Raw genomic sequence first — 13,418 nt, 5'->3', positions numbered from 1 at the left:
AATTTACAACTGGTTGTTAAACCAAATCTATTAAGAGATTTTGGAATCACTGCTACAATGGTAAGAAAGTAACAATGAAAAGACCTAAATGAGATGCAACTGAATTCCTAATTACAGATCTCTATTCTGCTTCATGCTAGATCCTTCCTAATCAAATATGAATTTTTTTCTCCTCAAGGATATCTAACCATCCTTCAAGTTTGCTACCACTTTCCTTCTCAAACAATCAATACACTTGCATATTCGCTCATACACACTAGAATCTCAATTTGACCTTTCATTTATACCATTCAGATTATCAAGTCCACTCAATTACAACTTACAATGACCAATAAACATTACCACAGTTAGCTAAAATTAATACTTGAAATAATTAAACTTCATATCTCAAATTAACAAAAATCCTTCATTGGCCAACCCTGCTTGGTAGACACCGATCCTAAAATGATTTCCTGTGTTAACCAATAGATGCTTGGTTAACACTACGAACTTGCAAAATTCTTTGGCAACCAAGTGAACTTGGTGAACACTAACTCTAACCAACTTTCCTTTGTTATCTATGAGAGCTCGATTAACACTACTTTTTGCCATAATCTCCTTCGATGCCCGAGTGAGCTCGGTAGACACTGTTTACATAGAGTAATCTCTAGAAATGCTCAGTAGACAAGAAAAATTGCCTTGCTAACCAAGTGAGCTCGGTAAGCACTGACTAACAACTGATGTGACATTTTTGTAACATCAAAGACGACACACAATCAGACAATTGTATCCAACATCTCATGCTTGTAGTTTGTACCTTGTTCATTTTGATTTGAGAGATACTAGATACTCTTATTATATGTACTTTGAGATGACCTAAGGGTCGGATGTTATACTTTGATTTTAGTACCATAGATGCTTTACTGCTATGTTGTTTGGTTTATCATATTTACATGTTGATGCCATTTTGAGATGACAGTAGGTCTATGATGATATCTGATTATCTAGCATTTGGACATATTTTTTGATTCTATTATGTGATGGATTTTATGCTATGGTTATTTACTTCATTCTTATCTATTTATTATTTATGTGAACATGAGTGATGGAAATGGATTATTTTAGGTATAATTGAATAAATGGTTAAATTAGTTATTTAATATATTTATTGCTTCGACTATGTTATTATATGCAATTACACTTGATCGTGTGTTTTAGTGTGCATGATTTATATCCCTAGTAGTGGCACATGGAGTTAGTGATTCAGCTATTCATATTTTACCAATATCATCCCTGTATGGTCAATGTATCCTTATTTAATTGTTTAAATTTATACTTTTTATGATTATTAAAACTAAATTCATTTGCATTATGTGATTAGACCAGCAAGTGTGTCTATGCTATTAGAGGTTCGCATTGTTACAAAAGTTGTTAAGTTAATTTATGCAATTTTGGGTTTTTAGGCTTTAAAGTTTATTGAATTTAATTTTTGGCATCTTTTCCTTAAGTGAATTCCTATTATGATGGATAACCTATTTTCATTTGGGCCAATTCGGAGTTTAGCTAGTCTAATTGGCTATTTGCCCTAATCAATTATTCACTCAAAAGGTGAATACATATTGAAAAAGGGATTTGTTTTCTCACTTTTCACTTTTGCAAAATACAGATTTGAGAGATTTTTTGAGAATCCTCTTATGGAGGATCACTTTTCTATTCATTGTGAGAGTTGTGAGCATGGGATCTTCACAATGTCAGTCTCGTTGGATTCGGCTCGGGTAGACCTTGCTTTGTCATAATTTTTGACAGTTTCAACGAGCAATTTATTTTATTGTGTTGTTTTCATTTTAGCCCCTTTTGTTATTAGGTAGGGCTTTCTTGTTTTATTGTTACTACTTCATTTTAGCTTCTATTCTAGTAGCAATTTGTTAGGAGGCTAAGAACTAGTGTTCCCCTTTGTTTTTGGTTGCTAATTTTGCTTGGTTGGTTGGGTATGAAAACTTTTCCTATTTTCAGGATGGGGGTTTGAGGTTTCACATTGTTATGCTAGCCATTTTTGTATACGATGTCTGAACTCAAATTTTATTGGATTTTCAAAATTTTTGTGCCCAAAGATGAAATGGGTTTTAATTTTGAAGTTTTTCAGTTTTTGGGGTTTTAACCTTATTTTGTGTGTCACCCTATATTCTTAGGTTTTCTTGGCATGAGTTTGGTCATGGACCTAGACCATTTTTTTGGATGTCAGTCATACCTTTATTGCACTTTTATGTTGCATTAGGATGTGTGCCACATGCGTCCTCTCAAGACTATATTCGGTCGAGTGATATTGTGTGTTGTGTTCTCATCTAGTCCTTGTGTTATGTTCTTCATGATGGTGGTGTGCCACACATGAGTATGTGTGCATACATTTGTTGGGTGACTTGCCAGGCCCAATCTTTTGTGGTACTTTTGGGAGTTATAATCATTGAGGTTGGGTTGGGAATATGCATGCATATGGGCACTCATCATTAGATGAGCATGGATAGGGTAGGGTAACAGATGGAGGGGACATCTATCTCACAACTTAGCAATCATGGCACCATAGGTTGGTAGAGGAATCTTTAATCAAGTGATAACTAAATAAAATATTGGGTGGTAATAAAACTTAATATAATAAAAAGGTTCAAGATGTGTTCCTTCCGTTGGGAAGTTTGAGCTGCCAATACTAACTTGGGCTTGTCAATGCCAAGCAACTCTCCATGATGTCAACCCCTACTTAGTATCCCACTGAGTGTCTAACCAGGACCTATAGCTTATGCATTATCTTTGATCTTAGTTTTAGTCATCATACTATCTAGCATGAGTGTTAGCCATGGATATTTTCTTTATATGTGTTTGTGGTTGGATCATTATCTCCATTATCATGGCGGTTGTGGACCTAAGGGTTCCACATGGTTAGGAGGCATAACTACCTTCACCACTACTAAGGACTGGTGTACAGAGATGGTCTACTATCCCAGTATGACCGTTGTCAAATATTTTCACTTGGTACTTCGGGTTTTGAAGTATGCTTTCTTGTGATTTATGCTTTCATTGGAATGCTTGTATATCATGTTTAGATAATGTTAGTATTGACACATTTCCTTATTATAATGTTTAGCATATGTTAGATGATGAGTTTGATTTGTAGGATTATCTTATGCTTTACTTCTAGCATGTTAGATTTCCTTATTCTTATGTTGTAGGACATTTTAGTAGTGATGTCCTTATAAGATAACACCGACAATCTGGTTGGTAGTTTGGGATGTTCTGCATGGGGGTTGGCTAAGACCCACGATGGTCTTATGATGCTATTACGGTTGGGAGGAACCATGTACTTAGTTTGGTTGTTTAGTTCATTGTGATGTTGTCTTAGTACACTGCGATGTTGCTTTCAGTTATTTTTCCTTCATTGTATGTTAGATTGTTAGATTTACCTCTCATCTTTCAGTTATTCATTGGAGTGTCTTTTCCTCGATATGTGGATCTGGTACTTCTTAGTGTGGAAGAATTTATTTTCTAGCTTTCTTTCCTTAATGTTTTTTGGCTTGTTGTTTTGGATTCTCACACGAAATTATAGTTTCTTGCATGAGCACGCAAGTTCTCTCATGGTGTGTTAGGTTTTCTCGCACAGCTTCTAGCACTTTCTTGCGCGAAACCCAACACTAGTTTTAGGTGTCTTGGCTATTTGGTCAAGTATATTCTTGCACTGTTTGGTGCACTTCCTCGTGCGAGAATCTGTTTGTCTATTGTCCTCGCATGAAAAATAGGGGGTATCTAGGCTTGGCTAGGGAAATTTTGGAAGTTGGTTTTGGGCACCCTATTATGTTTTACACCTTCCTAGTCCAAAACAAATCCCTATGGGGTTTAAAATATATCGTTTAAATTGATGTACATATATTAAATTTCTTATAATTAAGGTATATTTTAATACATGTGACAAGTCTTTTGAGGTAGGTTCTAGAACTTTGCGAGCTAAGATAAAGATTCTAGGAAATTTCATGGCTTTAGAAATTTAGACTTTGGCAAATTTCAAGGCTTTAGGATTTCAGACTTAGCCAATTTTCAGGAAGCATTTGTCTTTGAGCATAGTTTTTAGTTGTTGAGTTGTACTTTCTTTGTACCCTCGACATGTGTGAGACCATGGTTGGTCTCTATTGTTTTCTTGTTTATGTTTTGGTCAATGTGATGCTTGGAGATCTTTGGTGTTTGATTGTTTGGTTAGTCCTTCGTTGCGATCTTTGTGATCTTTGTATGTTGGTTGTTGTGTGCATCCATACTTGTTAAAAAAAAGTTGTTTATCTTTTATCTATCCTTGTTCCAAGGATCTCCGGGTGAGGCATTACATACTACACCGAAACAACAATATGATTTTTTTATAATTAATACTTAATGCTATCATAAATGAAGTTCTTCAAACTTGAATACAACAAAATATAACTTTTTCTCATTAGGTAAGAATGACAATAAATTGTCACTTTTGGATATTGCATAGACAGTCATCAAATTAGTATATTTTTTCATTATTTGTTGAGATTTACTTTCCCTAAACACAACTTTGTTTTACTTTTAGCAACCCATACATAATAATTTAAAAAGTGTAAGGAAAAAATAAATAAAATTTGCATATGTAAACAGACAAAATTTTGCCCCGATCTTAACTATACAACATACCTTTTAATAATTAATGAATTTCAATCCACCTAGCCTATCATGAATAGTTGTTTGGATGTCACTCATGCCCCATAAGTGTTGTCCTTCTAAGACAACTACACCAAAACTTAGTAAACACAAAACTACATACCACAAATAGAGTGCACATCCAACACATCTTGATCTTATGGATTTGATGAGTATGTAGACAACTTGGAATGTGATCAAACCATCCAAAGTCTGGGTGCCTTGAATATAGATTCTTCTATTCTGTCAATGTTTTTAGTTCTTCATATATTTGTTGCCTCTCCTTGTCTTTGTTTTTCCTTGCAAGTTCCCATTTAACAACCACACTTGTTGCTCATCCTTTTATGTCCACCTACCACACCTTGAACAAGTTGGTAGTATTTTTTTCTACCTTCAATATTTGACAATAACCTTCCCTATGGAATATGTGCAATTTCTCTTATTCATATTAGTCATTTAATAACACTATCCTTTGCAAGACCATTGTAAATTTATATGTTATTATAATTTCACTGCAATCATACATTGTTCTTATTCTTTCCTTCATGTTACATACTCTATTGAACATGGCATTTCCATTATGTCTGAATTGGCTAGTTTTGGATATAAACAAAACTTGTAATCCTTTTACAATGTTTTCTTTGTCATCCACTTCCTCTCTTGCTATAACAACTTATCAACAATCTATTACACACAATAAACAACATGCAACTACTAGATATACAAATTATAACTATAATTCTATAAACTACTTATATAAACAATTCTAACATAAAGGAGCAGGTACAGAAAGCTAAGGAGGAAGCAAAAAAGGTGGAAATGGATATCAAGGAAGAGACCGAGGAGCAGGTGGAGGTGTATGCCAATTTGGATAAGAGGGTTAAAATTTTAGAGGAAGGGTTCTTTACCTTCTCTAAATTTGCCCTCAAAGTCACTCACGTCGTGGCCACCACCCTCCAACTGTTGGCACAGGAAAAGGAAGATACTAGGATGGATATGGAGGACCATAAGCTCCTTTTCAAATTCCTTGTTGATGACTGGTCTTGGATTCTGTTGGTTGAGAAGGGGAAGGAGAAAAAAGAAATTGAGTTTTTTAGTTTAATGGGATCCTCGGATCCAAGACTTTTATGTTATTCTGTTGTTTCTGTTGTAACTAAGACTTGGGTTGGCTTGATATGCCAACAGTTATTTTGATGAACTTTTGTAGTTGTTAGATATTCTAGACTTTTATTTTAGTTTAGTTGTTCTTAGTTTTATACTAGTTAGTTATATACATAAGGATCTGTGGTTTTGTGAAGCTTTAGTTAGTTTTATGTTTGCTGTTGGTTACTGCTGGTAATGCGCTGGTTATCAGCTTTTTGTTTGTAAGGACCGATCCCCTTATTTTTTATCACTTTTTATTTCAAAAACAATTCTACCATAATTATTGCTCAAAATGGATTTACCTATTTAGACATTTCAATTCCAAATGATAATGTGGAAACGTCGAATTTGGTTTGATGTGTGAATTCATTATACATTCCCCAATAAGTAGGGTGATGGAAATATGCTTTAATACTTGTCACATGACTTCTTCCGAAGCATTTTGTCAACTCAATAATAAATAACATGGGTGCACCAATTTCTTTTGACTAATCTAAAATAATAAACAATATCCAAGTTGCAATTTCAACCACTCGTGTCATAATATAAAATTATTTTATTTCATCTTGTATTCCCCACAAAACTTTTCGAAACTTACGCAGCATAAATCGAGCAAACCGGGAGAAAGGTTAACACAAAAATAACAACCATTCAATTCTTAACACATAGGAGTAACATATGCCTCCAAGAAAATGTCAACTGTTATTAAAATTTCAAGAGATGTGCACATAACAAAACATTTCAATTCAATTCTTCCCTTCTATTCTATGACGTGGCTACGCTGTAAACCAACTAGAAAATGAGGAACCAGAGACATTAATGGAGGAGCCACACAAGATTTTATTGCATTGCTTGGAGTAAATCTTCAACCGATTCCTTCCTTTTATCCCGTGCTCTAAACCATACACAAACTGAGGATCTGCATACATTAATGGCGGAACCACACAAAATTTCCATTTCATTGCAGAAGAAAACTTCAATTCAATGCATTCCCTCTGTTCAATCATGTGGGGGCTGCTGTAATCCATACACAGACTGAGGATCTGCAGACATCAATGGTGGAACCACACAAAATCTTCATTGCGTTACAAGATTAAACTTCATTTCAATTAATTCCCTCTGTTTTATTACGTGAGACTGGGTATCCTGTAAACCAAACTCAAACTGAGGATCTGCAGACATTAATGGCAGAACCATAAAAAAATTCCATTACATTGCCAAATAAAACATCAATTCAATTATTTCCTTCTGTTCTATGATGTGGGCATCATGTAAACCAAAATCAAACAGAGGATCTGCAGACATTAATGGCGGAACCATAAAAAATTACCATTACATTGCAAAAGAGAACTCTAATTCAATTATTTTCCTCTGTTCTACGAAGTGGGCATCCTGTAAACCAAAATCAAACAGAGGATCAGCAGACATTAATGGCGGACTCACAAACATTTTCAGGCACATTTAATAATATCCTTCCCAAGACGTGAAATTGGAGCAAGCCGATAGCTTCGAGCGCGAGGGTAAGGAACATCTGATTGCGCAAATTTCTTTCTGAAAGAGCCCGGAAAATAGCAGGGGCTGTCCTCGTCAATCCTTCCAACGGAAGGGGCCCCATTACTGCTAAAACTTCTTGGGATTTCCTTTTCTTGAGGCGCAGGGGATAAATTACCGCTCCTAAGGAGCCCGCCGAAATCACCATCATTTCTAAGGGATGATGTGCTGAAGCTTTTTGGCAGTGCAATGGCAGAAACCCCGAGACCGCCTGTAGCCAGGCCGTTGTAATTAGCCCTCCCTGCACACTGAGAGATGCTTCTGATATAGAAATCTCTGGCTTTGGCGAGGTATCGAATTGGGGAAAAACCCTTCATTACGCTGTAAATTGATGCAATTTGGGGCTTTTTTGTAGTTTTGGCATGTTGGGGGGATTCCATGGCCGTATTTCGATTTCTCTTCTGTCACTGTTTAAATGGGCGGAGGAATATGAAGTGATGAGCGGGATGGGGACCAGTGATTTAAATATGCTCGTTGTGGGGATCGGAGGAAGATGTCAACCGAGGAAGGAATCAATGAAAGCTCTCCTTTTTTAATGGGTTTTGGGTTTTATATATAAAATTGGTTACAAGTAGAGACAAGCCTATGGACAAATGGACTGAGTAGTATTTCCTAATGACTTAATCTACATGGATTGATTCTTTAATCCAGAATGTTATTATTATTATAAAGTGTTAGAAGGTAGCAATTTTGATTTGGTGTTGGCTCATCTCTAGATAAGACCGGTGAGGCAACCCAGCGAGGCACGAAGTCTATAAGCTACCAACCAGTGAAGCCCACCACATAGATTTTTTGGGGACCCGATACAGGCTCGCTCGTGCCTGAAACCTCTTCGGCTTAGAGCCAAGAACTAAGGAGCATCGACACCATCAAAATCACCCAGGTCACAATCCCGGCCTTATCCCTAATGATGTTAGAACCTTGCACTCAGCAAGACTTGATCCCTGGTGGGCTCTTTGTGAACCGTTGAACTCCACCAGTGGACCAAGAGCTCATTGACGGTCCATAGTGCAATTTGTAGGGAGGATAGTTGCGTCTAATTGATTTAAATGTCAATAAACATCAATAAAGGTTATGATATTGTTATTTTGATTTAATTAAGTGGTTTTAATTTTGAGAGATAATCTACGAATAAGATTTTTTAACTTGTAGTATTAGTGGAAGGAATCTACATGTTTGTGATCATCACCTAGATGCAATGAGTGTTAAGTTTGTCATTCGTTTTCATGAGAAATGAGTTCCAATAATAATATATAAAATTGACATGTGAAAAATATTTCCTACTCAATAATCAATATCAAATATTATGAATGAGAAAATGCATGATACTTTCAAGTTAATAATAGTACGGATCACATCAAAGTCCGTGTGACATCCAAAGGAACTCTTTGCAAATTAGGGGACGAGAAGAACCCTTGGATTTAGGATTAATAGAGCTTTTCTTCTTAGAAACCGTAAGAATTCTTCTCTCACATTCAAGGGATAATGCCTTTTAATTAATCTCAATATCCTAGTCACCCACCCTCTCAATAAAGACTTTTAGAGTCTTCTTGATGCTTTCAAGTTGATCTTATTAAGGACTACAAAAAGAAGGCAATTCAATTCTTTTATTAAATTATTTTTGAATGATTTTTTTCATTGATATTGTGATTAAGATGGGGGGAGATTATCATCAAAAGAAAAATGAATCACATTATTGTGTTTATGAATATATTTTTTAATTCAATTAAAAGGTTAAAGACTTAAACAAGTATATAATCTCAAGAATTTTGGAGTCCACATGAAGGCTTAGCTACATGAGAAATTTAACTTGATTTATTATTTTTCTAAATTTTTATTTAATTAATTGTGTACACATTATTAATATCTAGTTAGTTCATTGCCTTCCTTTTAAGAGATTGCAAATTTGACCTTTACGAAATTAAACTAGCGTAATTCACCCTTACAATCCTAATGAGAATTAGGATTATGTAAAATATTTTCTCTGACATATGAAATTTTATATATGTGCTCATAACACGAAGTGTGTTATGATAAGATTTATAATTTTAATAGTGTTAGATTCTTCTAATGACAATTTCACTTCCATACTATCAATACATCAATATAAAAAGTATTTATAGATGAAACAACTTATTTAAAGTTATATTATTCATAATATTTTACAAAAATACTACTATCAATTAGCACCAATTTCACATTTCAACCTAAGTCAATTCATTGTAATTATATCTCAAATAATCTTTAATAACCAATAAACTATCAACTAATCAAAATATAATGTTAAATCTAGAATTTATGTTTCATCACATTCTTTTGTTGATCCTACAATAGTTATAAATAAAATTGATTAATACCTTAAGATATCACACACCTATAACTTATCAAATTCTGACTTTCAACATGCTTATCATCTTGTCAATCTTCACACTTCCTTAGACATCCTATTAGTTCATTTAAAAAAAATTGAACTATGTTGAGTATAATAAAGATATAACAACTATTTAGGAACAATAGAAGCTATTAAGTATATTTCAACTAAATATAATAGGGAGCTAAAAAGCTCAACTCTAAAAGAAAAAGAGAAAAGCTTACATGAACCATCGAACTTATACAAGATATTTACTTGAGTTTAAATGTAAAATTTTAAGAGTTTATAAAGCCTAGAAACTATAGCACCACCATTATGTAATTGCGAAAATTGATATATGATCTCCTCAAGATGTCTGAAACATGTCATCTCTTCCTTCAGCCACAAACTTATACAAGGAATATCCAGTCACATCTCACTTTTGAACTCGTCTAATTTCTTTCTTATGTGGCAATTAGCCAATTCTGACTTGGTCAAATTTTGTTTTGAACTTTGTTTAAAATTAAATGAAGCTTATTATCTTAATTTTCATACCAAACTATGTGTTTTTATGTCAAGAAAAAATGTATGATTTTGATGTATGTATTTCATAATAATCATGTTATGAGAGACTATGTTGTTAATATGGATTAGTATAGGATATCTCATCCTTGAGTATGTTGATTCATGATTTAAGTGTTGTGATTTATGCTCATGTTACATTATACAGATACTAACTCATGAAATTTTTGTGAGTGTCTGAGTGGATGCATGGTTCAACAATATGAGAGTGTGGTTGAGGTAGAGAGGGTTAGCCTCTTGGAAGGGAATTGATGGATAGCACTACAGCCACACACACACCACTTAGAATATTAAAGATGCATTTACTTGGAAATGGCATTTTATTTTATCTCTACCCTAACCTTTAGAATGATGGATTTCATTTATAATTTAAATGACAAAGGACTTAAAGTATTTTATATGTACATGTTACTTGGAACTATGCTATAGTAAGCTTACTTGATATGAAAATAACATTCTTTTCATTTTTTAATCTCATTATAAGAAAATGCTTTGTTTACATGAGAATTGGGGGAGTCTAGTTGAACAAAAGGTTTAACACAATGATATACAAAATTAAGGAATTTGTTTCAAAACAAAAGGCAACTTTTATTATTTCTTCAAAAAGAACATTTTGGGTCAGTTACAGATGAAATATGCATATATACCCAATTCAGTTATGGTAAAATATCATTAGTGGCTGTAGAAAGGGAAGAATGAAGGATTTGAAGGCAAAAATACTATAGAAGAATTCAAACTATTGAGAATACCATGTTCCTTGTTATCAACATCATTATCTAGTTTTCTTATTATGATTTGATGTAGCTTTGAATGGATTGTGAAGGGTAAATTTGGTATTTCTCTAGTAATGTAGTATTATTTTCTTTTGTGCATGTGTATATGGATTTGGTTGTTGATTTAAGAACTTAATGTAGAAAACTAAATGAATCTAAGCCCATCTTTTCATCTAGTAGGTGACCATAAGGAAACATTGAAGAATTCTAATAAAAATAGAATGAACCTACACAGACTTCCTTATCAGATGATCTATTTTTGTTTTAGCTAATACTAGAGCATCTGTGGCTAGCATTTTAGTCGTTAAATCCCTAGATGACATCTCCAATCACACAAAAACCCTCTATATAGCTCATAGCATTGTGGAGTCTTTTTACTTCTCTAGTGTTACCTAACATCTATACTGGTGTTCGGTTACTTAGAGAAATTTCTTATAAGTTGTGTATTTCTTGAGCATGAATATCGTTCCTCCATATCAGAGTTTGATGAGGGCGGGTTAAAAAAAAAGACTTGATACTAAGTCTGTAAATACTAGGAACACCTTAGGAAAATATGACATAAATCTGGGTAGAGGACCAGTTAAAAGTCTTAAACATTTCAAGAATCTTATAGCAATATCATTAGGCCCTCACTTTGTTCAGGTATAAGAGTATGCCTAAAGACCATATGGAAACCTGGATACTTTAGCTCACTGAACTAGTATATTCTTGACAATTAATTATAAAGGCATATCTCTTATTTAATTGTATAGCTAGAGAATGAAAAATTCTTTCTATCTACTTGCTATTAGGAACATAACTCTACATATTATGCATTTTGTAGGATTTTTGGTATTAAGGACCATTCTTGATGTAGTAAGATATTCAATCAGTAAGACATTCATTCATTAAATGTAGAACCTTGTGTATGAAAACAATTATTGTATACCTTTGCCATCACAAATTTTGATGAATATTATATTCTAAAAGAACCCTTGTTAGGAATATTTGTGGTAAGTAAGCAACCTTTAGTTAACACATAGTAGTGTTATGACTGTTTATATGTAAACATTAGATTGATGTTGAGTGGTTCGCAAGAATTGAATTAGAATACACATTCTACTATAGTAAACTTTGGATTAAAAGATATAAAACTATTTCAATTGGAATGAAGCCTTTAAAAATCATTTATATATTGTTCTTAAGATTACTAGCTACATTATTTAATTTCCATATAATGTTGATGCTAAACTATATTGTAGATGATTGTTATTTACATTTTTTTAATGTTAAAATCAATAGGGAATATTCTCAATACCATTGTGGCATCAGGGTTGTGTGATGTTTTCTTTTGAAATCCATTCTCTTTATGGGTGTGTGTGGGTTTGTCTTGCTTATGGTTGGGTATAATGTGGCATTTGGGAGGGTAGAGATGGATGCTTCTATTTTTCTTCTCTCAACCTATCAGGTTCTAAAAAATAGGATTCATTACGTTTTCTCTCTCTTTTTAGTAATGTTGACAAATTTAGTGCTTGACCATGCCATTTCTCTATTACATTTATTTATGTTGTTTAATGTAATGCATATGTGTGTGATTATGCTTACTTTTACCTTGCATATGAGTAAATATTCTTAGATGTACATATGGGAAGATATATTACATTGTTCCTTTTACTGCATATGAGTAGATGTGTAGGATTATATGGGTAAATGCACAAACTGTTGGAAATGAGAATAGAGTAACTGAGAGGGGGAGGGGGTGAATCAGTTACTCCAAAAACTTTCACAGTCCCTAAGATGTCTGAATATCTCCTTGATCTAATTAATATGAAATGCTAAAACTTGATAATGCAGCAAATAACAAAAATTAAAAATCGATATGTTATCATGCACAAAGCAATTTAGCAATTAAGAACACAAGAGACACTAGATTTAACGTGGAAACCCAATATGGGAAAAACCACCAATGTAACTAGATACTGTTTTTCACTCTTCTGAAGTGAGTCCTGTTAGGAGCCAACCCTGTTAAAGGTTACAAAAACACACTGTTAGGTGTGACCCTGTTAAAGGATTTAATCACCCTGTTAGGAGTGGCCTTGCTAGAGGTCTTTAGAACAATTCAATTGAACTGTCACCTTGTTAGAGGATTTATTGAATGGCTGTTAAACCAACTCTGTTAAGAGATTTTGAATTCACTGTTACAATGGTTAGAAAGCAACAATGAAGTGACCTGATATAAATTACAACTTATCTTTGCTGATTACAGATCTTTGTTATGCTTGGCTAGATCCTTACTGATCAAATGCAACTTTACAGCTCCTTCAACACATCTAATCCTTCATCAGACTTTGCTCAACATTCGCCTT

At 33.7% G+C, this 13,418-nt stretch overlaps 1 protein-coding gene across 1 annotated transcript; it reads right to left on the bottom strand.

Moving 5' to 3' along the window:
• Positions 1-6,540: 6,540 nt before the first annotated feature.
• LOC149558680 (uncharacterized) lies at positions 6,541-7,812 on the bottom strand. Its single transcript, XM_089786156.1, has one exon. It carries the CDS (start codon positions 7,746-7,748, stop codon positions 7,269-7,271), a length of 480 nt encoding a protein of 159 aa, XP_089642282.1. The 5' UTR covers positions 7,749-7,812; the 3' UTR covers positions 6,541-7,268.
• Positions 7,813-13,418: the final 5,606 nt, after the last annotated feature.

Source organism: Cupressus sempervirens, chromosome 5, assembly GCF_028749045.1.
Source record: "Cupressus sempervirens isolate cs-2001-9-10 chromosome 5, ASM2874904v1, whole genome shotgun sequence".
Taxonomy (NCBI): Eukaryota; Viridiplantae; Streptophyta; class Pinopsida; order Cupressales; family Cupressaceae; genus Cupressus; species Cupressus sempervirens.
The sequence above is the reverse complement of the archived record's forward strand: the minus strand, read 5'-3'. Positions and strand labels throughout refer to the sequence as shown.

What these genes read in the sequence shown, in the direction of transcription:
- LOC149558680 (XM_089786156.1), bottom strand. Translation starts at nt 7,748, where the DNA reads ATGGAATCCCCCCAACATGCCAAAACTACAAAAAAGCCCCAAATTGCA.